At 36.4% G+C, this 25,458-nt stretch overlaps 1 protein-coding gene and 1 long non-coding RNA gene across 2 annotated transcripts; both read left to right on the forward strand.

Moving 5' to 3' along the window:
• Nucleotides 1–1,557: 1,557 nt before the first annotated feature.
• On the forward strand, nucleotides 1,558–25,385 carry LOC140151777 (short transient receptor potential channel 4-like). The gene is made up of 6 exons (XM_072174113.1): nucleotides 1,558–1,841; nucleotides 20,020–20,138; nucleotides 21,303–21,410; nucleotides 22,259–22,711; nucleotides 24,561–24,748; nucleotides 25,164–25,385. The coding sequence occupies exons 1-6, from the start codon at nucleotides 1,649–1,651 to the stop codon at nucleotides 25,366–25,368; spliced, it is 1,266 nt and encodes a 421-aa protein (XP_072030214.1). The 5' UTR covers nucleotides 1,558–1,648; the 3' UTR covers nucleotides 25,369–25,385.
• Nucleotides 3,414–7,799, forward strand: LOC140152434 (uncharacterized). The gene is made up of 3 exons (XR_011859018.1): nucleotides 3,414–3,935; nucleotides 5,572–5,665; nucleotides 6,434–7,799. It is a non-coding gene; the product is annotated as an uncharacterized lncRNA (long non-coding RNA).
• Nucleotides 25,386–25,458: the final 73 nt, after the last annotated feature.

Genomic DNA, 25,458 nt, shown 5'->3' on the forward strand with positions numbered 1-25,458 from the left:
TAAAAGAATGTATTGCATAAATAATTACAAAGTTATGACACTTTTACTGCATGCATATCTGAGAGAACACAGCTGAAAATTGCGTTAGCAAACACTATATGAGAATAATTTAAACATTTTTGCTTAACAACTTAAGGTTGTGATGAGATGGAAAGGTGGAAAAAGAAATTGTTGCTACACTCTTAAAATGAATTCCTCACAAATGAATAGAATCTATTCAAATTTGACAAGTATGGCTATTCCGAGGGGGATATAACCGAATCTTTTCAAAATGACAAGGCAATCTATTCAAATTGAATCCAAATGAATCGGATGACATGGAAAACAAAAACGATTCCCGGGCGGATCGCTTTTTCTACTTGTTCGGAAACTTATGTTTATTTTATGAATCCGATATTCTCATCAAAATTACAAGAAACTCCTCAAATTTGATCAGATTTCTTTGTAATTTTTAAAAACTGAATAGGTTCTTCTCAAAAATGACAAAACAAAATCTAATTTGAATAGTTTGTCTTCCGATGGGGATATCAGAATCAGCTGAGAATCTTTTGAAAATGAATTGGGTAATCTTGTCAAATGAGTTTGGGATCTTGTTAATTTGAATCTAGATACTTGTTAATATAAAACAGAAACTATAAGATTGATGGTTCAAAGTGATAATATACCTAATCAAAATGAACAGTATTTAATCATATATCTCATCTGAACGATCAAAAATGAATGCGTATCCATGGATATAAAAAATGAATAGTGTGAAGTTAGAGTGTATACTCCCGGGGTATACTGTAGCAAGTCTGAGCCTCGTGTCAAGACATTTTCTGGATGAGTCACCTTTAAGTGATAGATGAGGCTACCGTTTTCAAATTGATAGACCGATCTTGTCACATGACTAGACTTTGACGGAAGTTGTGAAGGGGAAGTTCCCAAACGTGACTAGGAGTAAATAACCTGCGGCGCGTAATTACCAAACCTGCGAGTTGGTGGCCCAATTGGGCGAATTCCGGGGGCAAATTTGGAAGATTTTTCCTGCGACTTTATATAGAAACCAATGGTTAAAAAAGCGAAATTGTGCATGACTTGGCTCCTGCGACTGTCGATAGTTTCCTTCGGATAGGGAGCAAATTTGGGCCGTTTCCGATTATATGATGAAGAAACGAGTTCGGACTGAAAATGTTTGGCAATTAATCATGGTGATTCACGGCTTAATGCTCTGCGTGCTAGCCATGCGCTTCAACGGAAAAAGTTGAAGTTTTGAAATATTTTCTCAAAATATCAAGAGCTATCTTAAGAACTACTGAACCAATGCTAGGCTTATTTGTACTCATTTTAATGCATTTTTCATGCTGATTCCAAATATGGTCATGAAAATTTACATTTCTGAAATCTTTGAATTTTTAAATTTTTTTTGAAACTGTCGTCTGCAGTCGACACCCGCGTGAAGAGAGTTAATGGTTTGATCACATATCCCCGGTTTTTTTCTAGGACAAAATTGTTCATGTTGTTATTGAAAAGTGAAATGAATAGAAACAGGTCAACAACTCATAATGAATTGTGAAACCGAATTTAAGCAATTATTGTTACAGTAAAATTTACGAAGCGTAACACATTGCTGTCGGATCGAGATACATTACTCAAAGCCCACTTCAAGATGGGTAAAAAGAAAAAACGTAATCGAGCTGAAGAAAACGAGCCTGGAAAATCTCCTGATCCGTTTCTAGGAGTCGTGGAAAACAACGATATGGAAACTGCACAATTTATGATGAAAAGCCGAAAAAGTCTGGCCAGAAGGTTAAGTTGCATGAGGGATGCATTTGCTCAAGCTATTCACGACAACCATCTGGGTAAGTATGTTGTACTGTTTTGCTATATAGGCCTTTACAATTATTTTGTAGTTCATTCAAAGTAGGCCTAGGCCTAAACATATAGGGTACCTGCAGGTAATATGGGACCATTCCCTTGCAGAAATAACTATATCAAATTCATATCAAATATGTATCAAAACTGTATCAAATCCTGATTTGATACAGTTTTGATATAGTTTCAGTATATCAAAACTGTATCAAATTGTTTTTGATATGAATTTGATAGTATCAAATCTATATCAAAGTGTATCAAATTGGACTTTGAAATTTTTTTTGTATCAAAATCATATCAAATTGTATCAAATTGGACTTTGACAATTTTTTCTGTATCAAAATCATATCAAATTGTATCAAATTGGACTTTGATAAAAAATTTCTGTATCAAAATCATATCAAATTGGACTTTGAAAAAAATTTCTGTATCAAAATCATATCAAATTGGACTTTGAAAAAAATTTCTGTATCAAAATCATATCAAATTGGACTTAGAACATTTTGTTACATAAATTGCTATATCAAAATTGTATCAAATTGGACTTTGAATATTTTGCTATAGAAATGACAATATCAAAATGTATCAAATTGAACTTTGAAAATTGTGTTACTGAAATGGCTATCAAACTAGTTTTTTTTACATTAAACATTGATGAGCATGCACAGGGATTTGGACATTAAATTATAAACATTAAAGCATGGAAGTGTGTTTATCGTCCCACACAGGCATGGGGGAAATGCCCCCAGTCGAACTCTTCCCCTACTGTTCCCCCAGTAAAACCCTGAAATTACAAAACTTTCCATTTTTGATGTAATTTTGCCAAAAAAATAATAAAATAAAACACACAAAAAAAAACACCAAAAAAAACAAGGAATATACATGCATGAACATAAAGGATTTGATTGGTAAACAATGAACAGCTATCTTTTTTTTTTTTTTTTAGAATTAATTCTTTTATTTCTATCTATGCCAAACAAATGTCTTCATTTTTTATTTTTTTCTTCTGGATTTTTTCAACCTACCAACCCCCCCCCATTTTTTTAAATACAAAAAGGTCTAATTAATTTTATTTTACTTTATTTTTGTTTCATTTTATTTATTTACTATTTTTATTATTTATTTTATTTCATGATATTTTTTGTTGTTTAATGCGCTCTTTTTTTGGTTTGGAATTCTTTTGTTTCTCTTTATACAAAATAATTTCTTCAGTATTTTTTTTCCTTCCGTTATCATAAATTTCATTTTTTTTTGTTTATTTTCATTTATTTATTTATTCTTTTTTTGTTTATGTTTAATGCTCTTTTTTTCGAATTCTTTTTATTTCTAAAAAATTTAATAAAAAATCATTTTTATTCTGATTTTTTTGAACAGAATTGCTCCCCACCCCCACACACTTTTTTTAATACACAAAAAATAATAGTAAAAAAAAAAAAATTAATTTAAAAAATGCAACCATTTATTTATATTGTTATTATTTTTTTGGTTTTTAAAAGCTCTTCTTTTTTTATTCAAAGGTTTTAATGCATTTTTTATATTGCCCCCCTTTTTTTGGGGGAGGTGCTTACTAATATTGAATTATCCCATCTTGCAGCCCCTGAGAATCTTTTTCTCTGACATTGCTGATTACTCTACAAGTATTCCTTCCCATATGACCAGAAAACTCTGATGTAGCTAACCATCCCCTTTTAAAGGAATTTTTTTGTACAGTTTTTAAAATGGCAGCCAGTATGAAATAAACGGTTACAGAGCTCTGCAAAACTTTTCGAAAATAATAATTGTTATGGAGGTAATTTCCACATCAAAAGTCACTGTGTTAGTTTCTATGGCCATTGTGCATTTATTCTCAAACAACCATGACAACTGAGAGCTGTTATTGGAACTTGGAAGGAAGATCGAGCTAGATCAACATCGATGTAAGATGTAAGCTTAAACATGTTAAAACACATGAACATGTGCATACAGCTACAGTCATCACACAGACGTACAATGCAGTCACATTGCAGTGGTGCTACGATACTACACTTCTGCTCATCAAGGTCAGCAGTCGCGGCACAGTGTTGATCGACATTTTGATTACGGTAATTTTAAATAATGATAATTTAATATACATATTTAAATTATATAAATTCAGGGACAGGGACATGTCTTTTGCAGGAGAGCATTGAATCCCGGTGGGTTCAGTCTTCACTGACAATGTGTACGCATGATGGTTCCAATTAGGGGTACTTTTCAAGAAATGTCCATGAATTTTCGAGGACAAAATTGTTCACGATTGTCCAAATTAGGGGTGTTTTGGAGCAAAATTGTCCTTGAAATGAAAAATAGGGTATATTTCTTGGACTTTCGTCTGTGTTTTACCGCTACAGTTTTTGTTATTGTCCTCATTTCCCCATGAAATAGGGGTAAAAATTCAAAAGCGTCCTTAAATGGTAAAAATAGAGGTATTTATTTCGAAAAAATGTCCTTGATTCCTCGTGATAAGGGGGTGAAATGAAAATGCGTCCTCAAAATGATAAAAATAGGGGAGGTATTTGAGGGCAAATTGTCCTTGATTTCGCGCAAAATAGGGGGTAAAATTGCTGCAAATGTCCTTGATTCCCCGTGAAATAGGGGTCATTTTCAAATCCTGGAACGGTCATACGTCCTACCTTTAAATACAAACTGAACCCACCGGGCATTGAATAGCTCTTCTGGAGCTTTAAGCAGGGCCTCAATTTCATGCCAATTTGCGAGAATCAAAAACATACAAGTCGCTTCAGAATCAGACTTTACTGCATGAGAAGCTGATTCTCGCAAATGAGAATCATCATATTATTTACTCTGTATAAAACCGGGAATTGATTAACATGATAAGCACACAAACGTGCTTTGTCTTGACTTTGTCTTTCATGTGATATAAAAGGGGCTAGGATGTACCACTGGGCGTTAAAATCATGCAAAAAAGTATAAATTCAAGAAATATTGATGTCACTGTGGAGCAAATCACACATTAAACAAGGCTGTCAACTTTTTGGAATTGCTTGGCGTGAGACAGCCGTACCAGGATTTGCCGACTACAATGTTCATTTTGACCAGTGATTATTTGAGCCACAGCAGCCCTAGAATATGTACATGTAGGGGGGGGGGGGGTTGTATGGAGTGAGGCCGTGAGAAAGTGACCCAATGCGTGAGAGTTGACAGCCCTGCATTAAATGGCTTTAATAATAATAATTGCTTTAAAAATAATAAAGGCAAAAAAATGCTATGTGCATGGTCTGCAATTGAGATGCTCTTTTTAGAATAATGAGTAGGGTCAGTCCATCTCAAATCACCTAGTTTTCACAAAAGGTTCGCTGGTCACCCTCTCAGGTTTTGTTTAAAATCACTTATATCATAGCCCTACATGTATGTGCCAAATGAACACATTTCAAATAGTAGGTCTAAACGAAAAAAAAAAAAAAGGGGGGGTCTGACCCAATTTTTAATAGGCCGGTTCTCGGAAACGACAAGGAGTAGAGACCTACCGTTTGAAATGTGTCCTTTGGGCACATAGGGCTATGGTATAAGTGATTTTAAACAAAATCTTAGATGGTGACCAGTCAACCCATTTGGTGATTTGAGAGGGACTGACCCAGTAAAATGACTGTCTCTCCACGAACCAAAAGGCCAACACTTATGATAAGAGACTAGATTGTCAAATACCATTTTAATTTTAATTATTTTTTTTTCATACAGGTTCTGTGATATGCAACCATGAAGTTCCATACCTGTCGCAACACCAAACACCAACATATAAATCACTATACTGTAGTCTGGAGGATTACCAAAGGTGCGGTATTTAAAAACCGCTTTATCAAAATTTTGAATCTGAAGAAAATTCTTTTAATTTTCTCATAAATCCCAGTGAAATTTTAAGTCTGATATACTTACCGTTCTACGTCCACTGTGATTCTGTGAAACACATTTTGCTTCTAAATATTAAAACCACTACTGCTAGTGCAATTTAGCTTTTAAAAAGTCAAAACTTAAAGGAAGGGACATGGTAAAATATTTTGTATTCTTATTTCTATACAGTGTACATATTGAGCCTTTACAAAAAAAATGTACCATTAAAATTATTGTTTCCAAATTTTGAGTTGCTTAAGCTTGTTCGCGCAGTTTTGATGAGAAGCAAAACGTGTGTTTAACAATGCCTCACAGGATATGCAGAATATTGCAGATTATGCACTAAACGAAATTTATCTCAGGCGATAAATTTTAGTATTACCGTACTTAATGTTAACGAGTAAAATATGAGCTTTATGCCAATACCAAAAATCTCTGTTTTTATATAAAAATTAAGGGGAAAAAAGGGGGAGGGGTTAAGTTAAGACAGTACTCTACATGTATGTTTGTATCCTTCTCTGGCGGACTCTAAAAGTGATGTGGAAATACCTGGCTAACCATAGACCCTTGATGATTATGAATTTCTCGCCGACACAAAATATTTTTTCAGTTGTTTTGGAAAACGGCCAGATGTGTAAGTGGCAATAAAATATAAATTTTGTTAATTTTTAAGTTAAACTAATTCGTAATTTTATGTACAATTTTCTTTCAGTTGCTGCTGAAATTGGACCCAAGCACTGCAAACTACAATGGGACATGAATGATGATAGAATACATTTACCAGCCCTGCAAAACAGTGACGAAGATAGATATGCAAAAAATAAATGCCTCCAATTGATGACAAAACATGAAAAACATAAATTTAAAGACTGTTTTTCTCACAGTCTTAATTGTGGAAAATGGATTCATCAGATTCAGAACTTTTCATTAGGGATGCCGTTTCTTAATAAGGAATATGAGTGACAAACTTTAAGACTATTTTTCCCACAATCATGAAAATATGGGTACATGTATATCATGAAGATCGGGGCCACAATGTCGAGTTAAAAACATGAAAATGGACTGGACTACCTATTGTCAATGCTGTTTAAATCGCAAATGCATTTTAAGTTGTGTAGACTGAACACTGTATCACTGACATTGGTTTTAAATGAGTTTTGTCAGATATGAGGGGTCAGACTCCAGCCCCAGTCATGCAACTTATATTCAGAAAGATTTTATTTAATGGTTAATTTGAATAAACCAAGATGTCATGTATATTACAGAGAGCTGATACATAATTTATGTTTGCAGTACCGTATTTAATTTATTCAATTCTGTAAGTGCAGCAGGGTATAATGTATGATGTTATTGCCGTAATCACAATCTATTTTTTATATAATTTTGATACAGATTTTGATAGGGCCCCAAGGAAGATCAGCGTTTCATTGATGGGGTTACACTGCTTCAAGAAAGTATAAATAGATGCATTAGTTTTTGATACACTTGGAATACATCCTGTTATCATATGATATCAGCTAGTATCAAAATATAGTGTATCAAAAAAAAACTGGCTGTTGAACAATCAAGTGTATCAAATCGTATCAAAATCTTTTAATTGTATCAAATTCTTTCAAGTGTATCAAATCGTATCAAAATTGTGCAAGTGTATCAAATCGTATCAAAATCTTTCCAGTGTATCAAATTGTATCAAAATCTTTCAAGTGTATCAAATTGTATCAAATTCTTTCAAGTGTATCAAATCGTATCAAAATTTTGCAAGTGTATCAAATCGTATCAAAATCTTTCAAGTGTATCAAATTGTATCAAAATCTTTCAAGTGTATCAAATCGTATCAAATTTTTGCAAGTATCAAACTGTATCAAAATCTTGAAAGTGTATCAAATTGTATCAAAGTTGATATGATTTGATACAATTTGATACTTTTTGATATGTTTTGATACAATTTGATATATTTTGATACAATTTGATATATTTTGATACATTTTTGATATATATCAAAAACGTCCCAATTTGATACACTTTCGATACAGTACTTTTTGATACAATTTGATACAATTTTGATACTATCAAAACTATATCAAATTTCTGCCAGGGTTAAGGACGTTTAGCTTATGTGCATAAAAACTATAGAAGATATGCCCAAAAGAGATTGTTATGATGAACAACCTGTCCTTTAAGATTAATAAAACAGGCAATGTTATCTTGTTTTTATGTTTGTTTGACGCTATGACGTCAAAATGCGTCATCGTCAAGTGTCCCATATTACCTGCATGTGCAGGTAATATGGGACACTGTGTTATCTCTATGGTGAAAATCAAAATGTTCAGAAAATCACTCTTTTGTTCTAAAAACATTTTTGTTACATGATTTTGAATGTTAAATGCAAATTTCAACAAGAAAATTCAATTTTCTAAATAGTTTTGCTTTTCGCATTGACAATGCACACAATTTCCTATGTGTCCCATATTACCTGCACCCATTCAGTTGAAAATCAGAGAAAATAATCATTTATAAAAGGAAAGTGCCACTTTTCAGTTGAATTTTACCTGCTGATAAGCTTAACCCATCACCTAAAGATTATAAAAAGTGACAAATGCACCCTCAGTACCAGAGTATTTGGATACACAATCATAAAATGTGGCGTCATTGATTTTATATCAGGCCAAAAAAACGACGTAAATTTTTGGGCAATTTCACTCTTTTTGGCATTGATTTCCAAGAGTTTGATACACAGACTCCAAAACTGCATTTCTAGAAGTAGGCATATCACCTCAAAAATAATCGCAGCAGAAACACGTTATTTAATGTTCCTACATTATTGAGCTGTATTAAAGCATCAAAAATCAAAAAACAGAATTGAAATCGGTCAATGCATTGTGATGTAGCGTCAATTTAAAGATGCTCGTAGATGGAATGAAATCCTGCCACAAATGGCTGTAATGACAAAATTGGCACATTTCGAGATTTTGAAGGTATATTTAGACGCTTGCTTGAAAAAGCAGCATTAATTTAAATATCACATGTTAAATTCCTATCTTTCCTGACTTCGTTACAGAAAACAAAATTAAAAAATCTATCTTTGAATAATCATAATAAATTAACCAAATATACTATTTTAGCAATTTCGCCAATCTGCAGACAAATTAAATCTCAAAAAATGACTAAGTTCAGCTAATTAATATGCAAAATTGATGCCAATAGAAAACCGTACATGATATAAAGGTGCGGTTTTTTTTGCACACATATGTATACAACGTTCTTTCAATTGATAACAAAAAATACACAAAAAGTAATTAATTATGCAAATTAGGTAATTACAGCTAATTAAGTATTTATGCTATTATTATGCAAATTAGGCATGAGTAATTTTAGGTTTTTTCAATATTTAATGAACGTCTGTTCATTCATCATAATTTTTAAAGTATGATCCTGTTATGAGGTTGAATAAATGAACTGCAGTTAATTATTTAAAAACAATACAAAAAAATAAAAAGTTTGACATTTTGACGGTGTCTAGAATATAATTTTAATTTTTACTGTAAACATGGTATGTGTCACCATTACTCAAAGCCAAGTCCGAAAATTAAAAATTAAAATTCAGTTGCAATGAGACTTTAAATTAACATTTTGTCATCTGGATTAACATGGGAGGACAATCGGAAAAGTGAACAGCAATTTTACTGTACCTCGTATACAAAAATAGTATGGCCTTGGACACACACAATGGCTTAGAGCTATTGCGGTTTGGAAAATTACTCCCTAAAAAACACATTGATTAATGTTTTGCTTCAACTGGTTTTAGGGAAGTGTTTCATTTGTTGTCGACGGAATTAATTTACATGCTAAGAAAGATTAGTATTTCAGCTAAATGGTGGTAGTTCCTTTACTTCAATAGGCCTATATTTACTGATTTATGAGCGATTTTCAAAAATCCATAAAAACAGGCAGTAGCTCTTAAACAAAACAATTTTAATTTTGGAGGAACCGATGTTAGCCTCGGAAAGGCTTCACACATCATATATTAAAAATTTAAACAATTTGGATAAATGAAGCATATGAAAAAATTCATTTATCGACATGGATGTTTTCTAAAATTGGCCAAATTTGAATCGCGCCATTTTCAATTCACTGTTATGCTTGCATGCACAGTGTAGCAGAATTATTGTGCAGCCACTGTGACATACCTACTAGAAGCACAATTGATGTCTCTAAACACTTAACAAATCAACTTAAAGTGTGTACCTTCTCTAAGCTACTTTTTGTTAAAATGAAAACAGGTGTCCCATATTACCTGCTGTCCCATATTACCTGCAGCTACCCTACATGTAATTCAGGAAGAAAGGTGGAACTAGAGTCAATAGATTCTGAGTACAAGCCGCCGGCAGTAAATATAACATTAATGGGTCAATTTTGACCAATTTCAAAATTTGACCTTTGACCCTTAAACTTTGACCGTCACCATTGACTTTTTGTTTTGTCTCACTAAGGTCTATCATATACAGCATTCAGATTTGCCATACCTTGCTGTTTGAAATTTTACACATTTTGACCTTTTGACCCCAAGTACAAAGAGGTCACCATTGACTTTTTGTTTTGTCTCACTAAGGTCTATCATATGCAGCACTCAGATTTGCCATACCTCGTTGTTTCAAATTGTACACATTTTGACCTTTTGACCCCAAAGTAAGCATTGTACAAAGAGGTCACCATTGACTTTTTGTTTTGTCTCACTAAGGTCTATCATATGCAGCACTCAGATTTGCCATACCTCGTTGTTTCAAATTATACACATTTTGACCTTTTGACCCCAAAGTCAACATTGTACAAAGATGTCACCATTGACTTTTTATTTTGTCTCACTAAGGTCTATCATATACAGCACTCAGATTTGATATACCTCATTGTTTGAAATTTTACACATTTTGACCTTTTAACCCCAAAGTAAACATTGTACAAGGAGGTCACCATTGACTTTTTGTTTTGTCTCACTAAGGTCTATCATATGCAGCACTATAACTTGACATATCTTATTGTTCAAATTTAGTTTGTATTGCATACGGGGTCAAAGGTCAAGCAATGGTCAAGCTGTGAACACCCTGAATGCCCATGCCACTAGTGACCAACATGTATTAATTAGAGCTTCGGCGCATTTTGTTTGTAGAAGAAGAGGCAGATTGCCAGAAAGAAAGAAAGAAAGAATTAGCGTAAAACAGAACAAGCCGACTTTGTCGTCGGCTTGTAATATGCGGATTTAGTACGGCTGGTTTTATTGGATTCAAACTTTGGTACCAATCAAAGCACGCAGAAAGAGTGACTTGACCGTAGGCCTAATCTAATCTAATCTGCATATCTCTTGGGGAGAATTGCCAACCATGACACATAGATTTTGGTAATGGCCACTGGGCTCCTGGGTATTAGGTGTGTTTACGGTAGCCTACTTTTGAATGTAACTTACAAGCGAGCCAGCAATTAAATTATGCTACAAGCGAGTGTGTGTCCACACGATTTTTATTGTGAGTATAATGTGTAAAACCGATAGAAAACAGTAAATATGACAAATCAAAGCCAATCATGTGATTGTCTTTGTATATGTATTATACTATACAAATGTCCAACAACGAATGTTCCTCAAAATTTGCAAAATACCCTTTTCCTCTAATCTCCCCCACATAACATCTTACCCGAATAATAGTTGATGTATAGGTCAAGTTTCTAGGGGCTAACCTGACAAAGGTCGACATGAGACCCCTAAACTGCCCCTAAACATGCTTGCCTTTGATGTAGTGGAAACCAAGTAGGTTACAAGCTAATAGACTTCCGTTATGACATAATGACATTATACGGACTTTATTTTTGGTTATTAAGGTAAGCAGCTATTTTAAACTGTTGCGATTTGATAGTTCACATCATCTTGAGAATGGTAGTGAGCTTTGGCAAAAATTGCATTGATCATTTCATAGTGAGCGTGTAGAAGAATTTAAATATCACAGATATACTTGAGTTATGTTGTAAAGAGGGCTGAAACAACAACACTTTTGTAAAACGTACATAACTCATTAACAACAATAAATCAAGCACGTTTTCAAAGTATATGATTTGTAGAATTAACTTTTGCAAAACATCAAAGTGTTATTTTTCAATAATATATTGATTAAGATAATGAAAATCGATATATTGGCTGCTTCGAAGTTCGGCCAATAGTACCGCGTCTACCTTTTAATATATTATTATGCAGTCGAAATCATGTCTGTATTCAAACTGTGTTGTATTTTTTTTCTTATAAAGTAAATTTTTCTGTGATTGTGGACAATTACATCAAAAAGCAAATAGGGCCTACATTTACACCTATTTAACCATCCAGGCGATTCAATACTGACATCAAATATGGGTAACAATCATTTGAATAAAGCTTGTAATAGATTTAGCCTGTTTATGAAGGCTAAACATGCTAAATGGAGACATAATTACCCAATTTACCTGTTTTGAATAACAGATTAATATAAGGCCCGCTGCATACTTTTGATTGGACGTAGAATATTTCTTTGCAACATGTCTTACTAATGCCCTACCCCGGATCTACGCCTATGACCTTAATATTTTAATCTCTTATACTCATACAATCCATGGGAATAAAGGTATGATTTTTACTATAAGAAAGCAAAAATTATAGGTCTGTAATATTCTATAGCAAGAAATATACAAATTGGAAAATAGTATACGAGGAAAATGTTATCAACTAACAATCCATATGAAAACTAGGAAATCATGCTTTCCATGTACAGCAGGGTTTTTTTTTGTACAACAAGTGACTTACTTACCAATGTCTTTTGTTGCTAAACTTGATTAGAAGAAATCCTTCTGTAAGAATATTCTTTTGAAATAGCAATTTGGTTGAAATTTGTTGCCAAAAATTATGTATAAATGTTTTAATTCCACCACATAAATTCTTCTGATCATACTTGCCGCCATTAACATGTGGCAAACTGCAGCCTGTAAGCCTTTACGTACAGCATGTAACCTCATAGTCTGTATGAAGTCTTAAAAAACCTTTTTTTTTTTTAGATAGGCATTTGCCTGACATATCAGAGTGTTTTATTGCCATTACTGTTCTGTTTCACTTTACAAGTAGGCAAATATATTTTTGCAAAAATATGTAATACAAATACACGAATATTTAATAATTATCAACAAGTATCCGGAATTCTTACACAGAAAGATATTATTAAGCATTATACTCGTTATTCCAATTCAATTAAATACAATCAAATTAAGTTTTTCAATCAAACCGAAAATGTCTCCAAAGAATGAAAATATCCAACCAAGTTCCTCACTATTGAGGGACTTGCAATTACCCCCGCCCTTATACCACGGGTAGAAAAGGGGACCTCAATTCTACCAAAGAGTTCCCTCAGGATATAAAGGAACTCTGCTATTTTTGTCTTCCTGATATATCAACAGCATTGGGTGGGCGGGTGGGATACATTTTTCCAACCTTTCTGGTGTGACAGACAAAAACCAATGATGCCAAAAACTGACAAAAAACGAGAGCTAACCAATACAATCAATCAATGCTGTATCTAGGCAACTCCTTTACAAATAGCTCGCAACACCCTCACCAGGGGCCCAAGTCCCAAAAGCCCCAGGATAATATGCATAACTGGGGACTTAGCAATGAGGATTAGAATAAAAACCCAAAGATTTAGGTTTGCATGACTGCTCTTAAGAGCCCTTAACTGGCCTTGCTTGACTAACCCTAGCATTCCTGGCCAAAATGACCCAAAATCTATTTGAGCAATAATCATGATAAAAAATAAGTCTTAAAAAGATTCATAAATTCACTTTTTCAAACCTTATTGCTCATAGATAAAATAATGGGACACAACAAAAAATTACTATTTGAGATAGGCATTTGCCTGACACACCAGAGTGTTTTATTGCCATTACTGTTCTGTTTCACTTTATAAGTAGGCAAATATGAAGAATATGAAGAATATGTAATACAAATACAGGAATCTTAAATAATTATCAACAAGCATCCGGAATTCTTACACAGAAAGATATTATAAAGCATTATACTTGTTATTCCAATTCATATTAAATACAATCAAATTATGTTTTTCAATCAAACCGAAAATTTCTCCAAAGAATAAAAATATCCAACCAAGTTCCTCACTCTTGAGGGACTTGCAATTACCCCGCCCCTTCTCCTCCTCTTCACCCTCCCCTCCCCCTCCCCAAGCCTATCCTGGTGGAAACTTTAGCGCCTTGGGGTGCCTGTTAAAGAATACTAAGGCTTGCCCCAACCTTTCTCTGAACTTAATGTTGCCCATGTTGTCTGACATATGGATACCATCCCTTCTAAATGGATCAAATCTTGAAGGCAACTGGCGTGAGGAGATTCAATCCCCATAGATAATGAACATTTGTCATCCCTTTGATAAATTGCTTGATTCTTACATGACAATACAACTTCATGCATAATGCAAATTAAGCAAATTCTCATGCCAATCTGGCAACAATAGCATTATGAGCCCAAATTAAAGATGTTATTAGACATAAATTCCGCCAACATTGGGTGTAATGAATAAAGCAATTAAAAGATAAGAGACCCACATAGCACCCAAATGGGCTATTTGTAAGTGCAAATTCCATATGAGTGTCGCTCCGTGGCAAAAACAGAATACTTTGCTCTGGTAGTCCCAGGCGGCTGAAACCGGCTGTGAAGGAGACTATGTGCACTAGATAACTTTCTTATAATTAAGTTCGTTTTTGAGCATAATAAAGAATGTCTTGCATATATATGCAACTTGGTAAAATGTATACTCGTAGCCCAATCTTGTACTTCATAGCACCCAGTTTCGTTTGTGGTTTCCAAAGTCTGTCAAAAACTCCATATCCACTTTTAAGGAGTCTCTCAAGACTCAGTTATTTATGCATTAATTGTCTTTTTATTCCATTGTTTCTTGTGTTTCCAAGCGCATCGTTCTTGATGTGCTTAATGCTTAATTCGAGTGATGTCCTCGAACTGTGATGGCTTTCCACAACTTCCTGTCCTCCATTACTGTCTTGAAGTCTGCTGCCTCCAGTCCAGTGTCGTCGTCCAGAATGTCAGTGTAGGTCAGAGCAGGTCTTCCAGGTTTCCGCCTCCCATGCTTGGGTTTCCAATAAACCATTTTTGATGCGGGCTCCTCACTTCTGGAACAGTGGCCAGCAAACCGGGTTCTTCTTTCCCTGATCTCGTGGCTTATTTTTGGAAGATCTCCATATAGGTCTGCATTTGACATAAGTTCCTTCCAATGCACAATCAAAACAGTTCTTAGCATGCGGGTATAACAGCCATGCCATCCAGACCCTTTGCAAGTTTAGGGACGATGGTCCATGCTTCGCATCCATAAAGCAGCACCGACTCCACTGTTGCAGCAAAGATTCGATGTTTGAAACTCCTGGTAAGGGCACGGTGGCTCAGTGGTTACGGCCTTGGACTCATAATCCGAGAGCTTGCTCGACGTGCGTGGGTTCGATTCCCCGTCCCACCACCGTGTTGCGCCCTTGGGCAAGGCGCTTTACCTCGCTTGTCTCACCCTACCCAGGTGCAATGGGAAGCTGTTAGGGGTAGTCACAGTCGTTGTACTGATGGACCCTGCGCCACTTGTAGGCTGCAAACGTGGTTCCGACATATTCTAATGACGGCGGAATAAATGTAAAGCGCTTTGAGGCTGTTTACGGCATAAAGCGCTATATAAATATCTACATTTTTTTTATTTATTTTTTTTGGTAAGAGTTGACCTCCAGATTTTCTTAAGTTTACTGCCCGCCCTCCATGCTGCTGCTTCACGTAACTTTACATCCCTTTCTGTGCTTTTCATCCAAGCGCCTAGGTATTTGGAATCATCGACCTCCTCTAGAACTACACCCTCATGTCTTGTGATGCTTTCTCTCCTGTTATTGTATGTAGGACATATACTTTGTTTTAAACTTCCATTCATCTTCAGGCCCACTTTAGCAGCTGAAGTCTCCACTCTATGAAGCAGTTCTTGTGCTTTATTTCCTCAGACAACAGTGCAATGTCGTCAGCAAAATCAAAGTCTGTCACCACGACTGGGCCAACTCTCCTGCTTCGCCTCTTTTCCAGATGGAATCCTAGCTCCTCTTCATTGCCATCAATAGTTATTCTCAGTGCAAAGTTGAGGACAATCACAAACAGGTATGGGGCAAGGGTATCCCCTTGAAATATTCCTGCTGAGATTTCAAACAATTCTGTCTCGCCATCTGGTGATATTTGGCTATTGTGTTTTGGTACATTTCGCCAATAGCTGCAACAATAAGTTCCGGGATACCGTAAGCATGGAGTATCTTCAACATCTTGCCTCTATGGATGGTGTCGAAAGCTTTCTTGAAGTCGATGAATGTTATTATCGCTGGCAGGTTATGCGCCTTTACCTCTTCAATCAGCCTACATAGTGCAAGGATGTGTCCAACAGTCGTTCTACCAACTATCCATTCTGATTTGTTCTTAGATGCTTGTCAATTTCTGGTCTGATCCTATTAAGTATCATTCTGTTGTAGGTTTGGGCTACAATGGAGGTTAGACTGATACCGCGATAGTTGCTTCCTGAATTAAGATCTCCTGTTTTGGGGATAGGAACAATATTAAGTACAATGTCATCTAGGTCGCATCTCTTCAGCACTTCTGGAGGTATGTTGTCCTCTCCACAGCTCTTTCCCTCAACCAAAGATGCTTTAGCATCTTCATATTATTCTTTGTCAAATGGCCCCACTTTAATATCAAGCTCGTCTAAAATTGGCGTTATTTCTTCTTCCTCCTCATCAATGTCAGGAGGGCTTCTGAGAAGGCCTTTGAAGTGGTTGTACCAATTGGCAACCCTTCAACTGACCTGAACTGCATGCCTTTCTACCAGTGATGTCGTTGATCAGTTTCCAACTTTCACCATGTTTGGAGTTGACATGCGTTCTTTCACCCTCCTGTAACTTGCCATTTAGATCTGCCTCGATAACTTTGTTGTATGCATCAAGGTTTTTCTTCGCCTTCTTGTACTCCTCTCTTTTACAATCAGTAGTGTCCAGTTGATACACCTCATACATCTCCCTGATATGGTCTCTTGCCTTTATGACTGTTGGATCACGAGAAAAGTTTGCCCTTCGAGATCGCTTCTTTGCAGGGATGATCTTCTCAGCTGTTTCTTTATTGGCAGCGATTAATCGGCTATATTTATCCGTGGCTGTTTCCTCTATGTCTGCAAGGATTTCAAACCTGGTGTGTCTTATTCTTGCCTACACTATTCTGTGATCGGAGCCCACACCAGCAAAGGGTTTGTGTGCCTCAGCGTTCTGCAGACAGTGCCTCCATTTTCTTCGTATGTGTATATAGTCTAGTTGGTATTTATTCCCTCCTCGGCTTGCAAATGTCCATAATTTTCCAGCTTTCTTACGAAACTGTGTGTTCGCAATTATGAGATTCTTCTCTGATGCTAGTTCCACAAGGTACTTTCCGTTTCTGTTAGTGGTGTCGTGGTATGTAAATTTAGCGTCTTCCAGTCCAACTCTAGCATTGAAATCAACCATTACTATCAAGAGGTTATGAGCTGGGATGGATTCAGTGGCTCTCCTCATACTATCGTAGTGATTCTTTACTATGTCTTCATCAGCTACGTTGGTTGGGCAATATCGTTGACAGTTGTTGCTGGGATACCCTGGAAGTTTGCAATAAGAATTCTGTTGTTATGTGATCTTATACTGGCTGAATTTTTAGCATTTTTGTTCAGTAGGATTCCAACCCCTCCAATTGCAGCTCCCACATCGTTCTTAGTTCTTTGTAATCAGTGTCCTGCCCAGTATGTTTGCGTATCTAATTGGTTCATCGTGAATAATACGATGCTCTTGTAATTCCCGATGCTTCCACATTGTACTCGATGAGATTAGAAAGAAGCTCCTCTCTACACTGCTGTTCTTGAATTGTCCGTACATTCATTGTGGAAATTGAGATGACTTTCTTGCAATTTACAAGGTTTCTCCTCCTGCAGGCACCTTCATCAGACTTGTCCCTTCCATCGGGATTTCGAGGCAAGGCGTCATGTGATCTTTGCAAATCGATGTCTGCACCAGGAGATGTTAAGACTGAATTAGGGACTTTAACCCTAGTGTACTTTTGGTTCGCCATCATAGTTTTGCGATTGCTGAGCTGTTCTTGATGTAGATGCGTTATATAAATGCTTGTAATGTATGTATGTATGTGGTTTCAAAATATTGCAAATGAACATTGGTTCTTTCAAATATGAGACGCAAAAACCCAAATCTAGTACAAACAATCATTATATTTATACAGATATAGCAAACTTTCCATGGCAGAGACCGGGGGCAGAGATTGGACCCAAGATAAATTATATGTAAATTCAGGGTTAGTCCGCCATCGCGTGATGGTGTCATGTCTGTGTCTGCATATCTACGTCCCATCTACCAGTCTATATCTTGAAGGCTTGTTAATTGTTTATTATTATCCCGCCTCAGAGCCATTCCATGTCAACTCCTGGGATGCGCACCGCAGCACCTCTTCAATTTTTTTCTTTTTGTGTGTGGTGGTAGATATTGATGAGAAAGTAAAATCCTGTTGTCCAAGAACATATTTTCAACATACCTAAAGTTGATGGTGGGGCAAATTGTCTGACATTGGTTTTCAGGGGGTCAAAATGTACAAAAAATGTACTATTGGAGTTTTGCATGGGTAATATCTCAGCTAAAATTATCCTAATTGACTCCATATTGGATAAGAGTAATGTCCTACCAAAGGGTTCCGACTGGCAAAAAAATGGACAAAAAATTATTTTTACTTTTGGAGTTCTGACCCCCCGATGTTGGTCCTGGATGGACAAAGTTGCATTTTGAGGGCCCTATATCTTTTAAAGTAAAGGATTTACAAGTTTTCTGATGCCAGATTTGAACTCTACACAATTAAGTACCCCAGGATACATACTTTTCAAAGTTGTAGGGGGTTCTCTTTATACATTATGGACCTCCAAACATCGTCTTTCGCGTTGCGACACATTTTTTACGCTGATCCCCCTAAATTTCAAATTGATGCCACGGGAAAACGAAATAGCGTATGAAGCTCAAATTTTCAGGATTTTACTTTCTCATCAATATCTACCACCAAACAGAAAAAGAAAAAATTGAAGAGGTGCTGCGGTGCACATCCCAGGAGTTGACATGGAATGGCTCCTCATAGTTTCGAAGTAAGTACATGGCGACTGCTTTTGATTAAGATATGAAACTAATTACGATGGCGCGGGCGAACAGCATCAACATTAAATGTTTCATTTCAGATCTCCATCATGGGCCCCCATTGGCCTCAAACTAGTTGTTTCTACTTTAAAAGACTAACTTTGTGGAATATCGTAATGAACTTGTGTTGAACAATGTTGAATCAAGTGACTGAAAAGGTTCATCAGGTCTGTTGATTAAACAGCTAATTAAAGTTCTCTGCCAAGACCAAAGGAAAAACTTACGTTTTTCTGCTGACAGTTTCGCCAGAAACCTTCTGGCTTTCTCAAAGCGATTGATGTTGGAGACCAACGTTGGAGACCAACGTTGGAGACCAACGTTGGAGACCAACGTTGGAGACCAACGTTGGAGCCCAACGTTGGAGACCAACGTTGGAGACCAACGTTGGAGACCAACGTTGGAGACCAACGTTGGAGACAGGAGTACTTCCGGTAAAACAATAACATCTGGCCGGGATTCCCGCTCCAAGCAGATGGATCAATAACAACATCAATCGCTTTGAGAAAGCCAGAAGGTTTCTGGCGAAACTGTCAGCAGAAAAACGTAAGTTTTTCCTTTGGTCTTGGCAAAGAACTTTAATTAGCTAAATGTTGAATCAAGTTATTTGGATTATTATCATGATTATAATTCTGTTTCAACTGGACCTACTGTTTTAGATGGCTACAGTATACGGGACAGTATCACGTCATGTCCACGACGCATCATCAGGCCTACTGATCTTGAATTAGCTCTGTATTCTTGACATACACGGGAGTCGTCGAGGAATTTTCCTGATAGAAACTCCTGATGGTTGATTCGTAACTCTTGGACAAGTTGTAGCCTGAGTCCCCCTCCACGATTCAAAGTTGGTTTTGTTGAACATGTTAACTCGAGTTTACTAAACATCTCCCCAGACCTGATCAACACACTCATTATTTCTGTTTATGGTCTGTTTTGAACACTTAGACTAAAACGTATGAAGAAGGCAAAATAACAAGTTATAGGCCTATTTCTTTTCAGAGATGCTGCAACTCTTACTGGAAGGTAATCTGACAATGGGTGGCGCTCTTTTTCACGCGATTGATCAGAATTCCGTCACTGCTGTTGAAATGATCTGTAAAAAACTTCAGTCATCTAAGGTAAGCAGGGGGACTGTTAGCTATTAAAGAAGGCAATTTTTGGACAATCAATAACCATTGGTGCATTGATATAACAATTTAATTGGTGCATTGATATAACAATTCACAACCAAAAATACCAGACTATGGGGTGGAAAGTGGCAGCTCTTATTCAAGTAATATTAATTTTTTATTGCAAGCATCATTCAGAGGTTTATGCAGTTACCGTGATAAGTCGAATGAAGATGTCTTGCATGAGATGAGATGAGAACTCATAATGTCGTGTTTTTCCGTTGCTGTGTCCACCGTTGTGATGGTAACGGCGGCCATATTGGATTTTTTCATGCTTATAGTTATTCAGGTATTTTTTGGAAACACCAAATAATGAACTAACATGAAAGCAACTGTAGTCGACAGTTAAAAACATTATCTTCGGCAGTTCAGAGCCCTTTTTAATGTTTTTTGATGTGTTTGAATGAAAACGATTAATTATGCTAATTTTGTCAGAATTGGAGGGGAATTCCAAGAATCTAGAATTTTTTAGATCTATTAAAAATACACCTTCAAGTTCCTAATAAGGTTTAAGTCATTTGGACTGACAATGGTTGAGAAATCCTGGAATTCCTGATAAAATGACAATTTCGAGATAAACGCATTTTAAAAATTACAATAGCCAGGTGAGTTATTGTAAATATGAATTTTTTGAGGCAAAATTCATTAAAATTCATAAATGTATAACAATAAAGTAAATTAATGTGAAGTTTCCTACTGACGTTATGATTGTAGACCTAATTGCCAGGTTAACATTTTGCTAGTAATTCTTTTACATATCACAGCTTGAAAAACAGTAAAGTACATTAAAATTGAATTGCATATTTAAGAATAGGATACGAAAGAATGTTTTTTCTCGACACCTTGTTCACTTCAAAAAGTTGTAAATTTGCAATGCAAAATCCGATTGTAATGGGGTAAACATTATTTTAAAGCCAAAACTCTAGTTAAAAAACTTAGTTGACTATTTTTGTTAATTTTTTTGGTTAAGGCCTCTGGTATGAACGTTTGGACAGTATTTTTGTGGGACATGAGAGCTCATCAGACTAGAGATATCGAATTGAGTTCTAAATACGAGGAGTTTTTATGCACATTTAATCCTCAGTTCAACTCGATGCTTTATACCTCTTTTAGCTTGCAATGAAAACTGCTCTGAATGCATTTGCTGATGATGATGAGTTTCCACGGTACACTACACCACTTCTGTTTGCATCCTGTCATAACCAAAGGGACATTGTCCAGGTAGGCTATTATACTAAACTAGGCGATTACCCGTATTTGGCGGTTCTCGGCTGTTGCGATTACCTGGCTGTTGCAATCATACGCAAGACGCTATACCCATACCACAGTTTATACTAAGTTGACCTCAGAAATGACCTTCCAAAATTTAGCTCTAAAAGGCGACTGTACCTACCAAGTTTCATGCCCATACGACAGTTTTTACTAATTAGACCTCATAACCCCTGGTGACACCGAAATGACCTTTCCAAAATTTGACTCTTAATGTTGACTGTGACCACCAAGTTTCATTCCCATACAACAGTTTTTACTCATTTGACCTCAGTTGACCCCTGGTGACCTGAGGGTGAAATGACCTTCCCAGACAGTTTTTACTAATTTTACCTCAGATGAACACTGGTGACCCCAGAATGACCTTCCACAATTCTGGCTCTAAATGTTGATTGTATCTACCAAGATTCATGCCCATAAGACAGTTTTTACTTATTTGACCTCAGATGACCCCTGGATGACCTCGGGTGACCTTGACCCACTAAAGACAACAATTAAAACTTGTTCTGTTACGGTCAAGATGCACCCACCCACCAAGTTTGAGAAACGTGCATCCCCTAGTCTCCTAGAAAATAGGCGGACAGACAGACATATGGACAGATAGACATTGGGATATAGATCAGGATCTGTGTAGGCCTATAGATTAATATTAAATCCCAATTAAAGCATTACAAAATTTCGATAGATTGATTGATTGATTGATTGATTGATTGATTGATCGATCGATTGATTGATTGATTGATTGATTGATTGATTGATTGATCGATCGATTGATTGAATTTTAATTGTGTATTTTTTAGATATTGATGGAATTCGGAGCAGAATTTCCGAGCGTCGATGCAATGATTTCAAGGGCTGGCGAGCCCCATTATGATTGCGCCCTAGCACGATTACACTATTACCAAGCGATCTCCAGTGAGGCATATTTGCTAGCAACGGAGGATCCTATGGAATCGGCATTCCATGCGGGAAAATTAATCCGGGCTTTTGAAATAGGTCAGGTGACTTCATTCAGTAAACAATATCGACATATTCAGGAAAATTTGGATATATTCCTATCAAAACTGTTGACGAAGGTTGACGGCACGAAGGAAATCAAGTTGTTGTTGTGTCATGGAGGCTTTAACAAAAGTAGGCGACAACAGAAAAGGACAATTAAGATATCAGAAGAGCCTAATAGCTATTTAGAATCAGAGTTAGCCAGTACTTTACCAAGAAGAATACAAGATGCTATCAAGTTGAATTACAAGCAGGTGAGTTGTATTCTATTAGTCCTATCCATTAATTAAACCCCATGCATCATAGAGCTATTTAGAATCTGAGTTAGCCAGTACTCTACCAAGACGAATACAAGATGCTATCAAGTTGAATTACAAGCAGGTGAGTCTTGTATTGGATACGATTAATCCTATCCATGAATAAAACAACATGCATCATAGAGCTATTCAAGTTGAAATCCATACACCCCTATGGAAGACATGTCCTTATCTCCGCAGGGGGTGCAGATTTCAAATGAAATTTGAAATCACACCCCCTGTGTGGAAGATTAAGATCACGTCTTTTGTAGGGGGTGTATGGATTTCAACTGGAATAGCCCATGTGTATATGGATAAACAAATCCCCCCTTTGGACACTCAACACTATAAGTTTGAAGCAATAATTTATACAAAACTTGTTAAAGAATTGCTTCAACGTGGGCTTTCATTTAACCCAGTTTCGGATTTTTACACCCCTATCAAGTTGAATTACAAGCAGGTGAGCGCTGTATTTGATTCCAGTCCTATCCGTACATAAAACAACATGCATCATAGAGCTATTACAGTTGAAATCCATACACCCCTATCAAGTTGAATTACAAGCAGGTGAGCGCTGTATTCGATTAGTCCTATCCGTACATAAAACAACATGCATCATAGAGCTATTACAGTTGAAATCCATACACCCCTATCAAGTTGAATTACAAGCAGGTGAGCGTTGTATTGGATTCCAGTCCTATCCGTACATAAAACAACATGCATCATAGAGCTATTACAGTTGAAATCCATACACCCCTATCAAGTTGAATTACAAGCAGGTGAGCGCTGTATTTGATTCCAGTCCTATCCGTACATAAAACAACATGCATCATAGAGCTATTACAGTTGAAATCCATACACCCCTATGGAAGACATGTCCTTATCTCCGCAGGGGGTGCAGATTTCAAATTAAATTTGAAATCACACTCCCTGTGTGGAAGATTAAGATCACGTCTTTTGTAGGGGGTCTCTCTTGGGTCTGTCCCGTCTTGTCCTGTCTTGTATTGTTCAGTCTGTCCATACCCCATTAATTTATTTGGCACAATATATTTGATTCCGATCTTGTCCAAATTATCTTTATGTGAAGGAATCATACGCTTCTCCTTTCATTCAGCTTTGTGTCAAAATATGTGATTTATTATATATTTTTTTATTATTGTACTTTTGATTATCTGATTTAATGATTCCGTTCAATTAAATTTCATTTATTCTTATTTCGGCCACATGATATCATCATTGTAGTACATATTAATATTGTAGCGTAAGTTAAATGTCCATCTTGTTCAGATTGGGTGCCACAAGCTTCACGGTCTGCGTCTTTGCGGCATCCACATCTCTTCACTTCTCACAATAGCCCATGTGTATATGGATAAACAAATCCCCCTTTGGACACTCAACACTATAAGTTTGAAGCAATAATTTATACAAAACTTGTCCAAGAATGGCTTCAACGTGGGCTTTCATTTAACCCATTTTCGGATTTTTCATACTAAAATTGGTACACAATAATAGGGCAAAAATGGTCTACCAAATGGCTTCAATTAATTGGGCCTTCAGTTTGCAAATGTTTTTCAAATCTAAGGGGAACTTCCCTCTAAGACATCCCTTTTTCGCTTCTGCTTTGGACACCCAACACTATATCTTTAAAGCACATCCCCCCTCAGACACCCCTACTGCCCCCCGCAAGGTCCCCTAGAGAATTTATGCGTTACAACTTACAAACGAATCGATATTCGGCAGTTTGTTAAACACATTACGGTATGATATTTTATGTTTAAAAACTTAATTACAATGCGTCTTGTTGTAGTTTTTAGTGAACCCTAATTGTCAGCAGTATATTCTGAGTCGGTGGTATCGTGGAAGGACGAGCTGGCTGAATCTATCCAGAAAAGCCTTCGCCATCTGGACAATACTGGTTATTATCTTCAAACCAATCTTATGTCTTCTTTACATCTTGGTTCCAATGAAATGGGTTCAAGGCAATCTAAAGGCACCGTAAGTAGCATGTGAACGTGTGAGGGATTCTTATATTTAGATTTGGGTTCCTATGCTCCTTTTGCGTCAATGGTGATGACAATTGGCAGAGCTTTTAAAGTTGATACACCCATTGTCCACATTATACATGCAGTGTTTAGTATTTTTAAAAACACGTGCCAACAGATTGCGTTTAGCACGTGCCAACAGATTAACCACGTTTATTTCTAAGCACACCCTTTTATGGATGACAAAAGGTTGAAATTGAAATTATTTAAACAGTTAAATTTGGTTAGAATTCCAGATCTGATTACAAAATTGATTAGCCCAATTCAAGCAAGACAATAAACTAGCTTGAAAAGGTGACATGTGTCCTTCTGGCGTCTTCGAGGCAGTTTCGTCACTACGTTTCAATATTAATGTCCATTTGTTACAGGTACGTACGATTCTTATTGCACGTTACATCTCGCGCTTGGTTCGTGTTCCTTTTGCTTGAGTCCACCTTATCGGCGATAATCAGAGACCACGAGATTGAAAAGAATTACGAAGGATTGCCACAGATTGCCAAGTACATCCAATACGCAGCCGGCCCACCTGGGTACCTAACTATAGCTATCTATATCATGATTATAGGTAAGTAAATTAACAGATTGCCAAGTACATCCAATACGCAGCCGGCCCACCTGGGTACCGAACTATAGCTATCTATATCATGATTATAGGTAAGTAAA

The sequence above is a fragment of the Amphiura filiformis genome, chromosome 5 (genome assembly GCF_039555335.1).
Source record: "Amphiura filiformis chromosome 5, Afil_fr2py, whole genome shotgun sequence".
In the NCBI taxonomy this organism is placed as follows: domain Eukaryota; kingdom Metazoa; phylum Echinodermata; class Ophiuroidea; order Amphilepidida; family Amphiuridae; genus Amphiura; species Amphiura filiformis.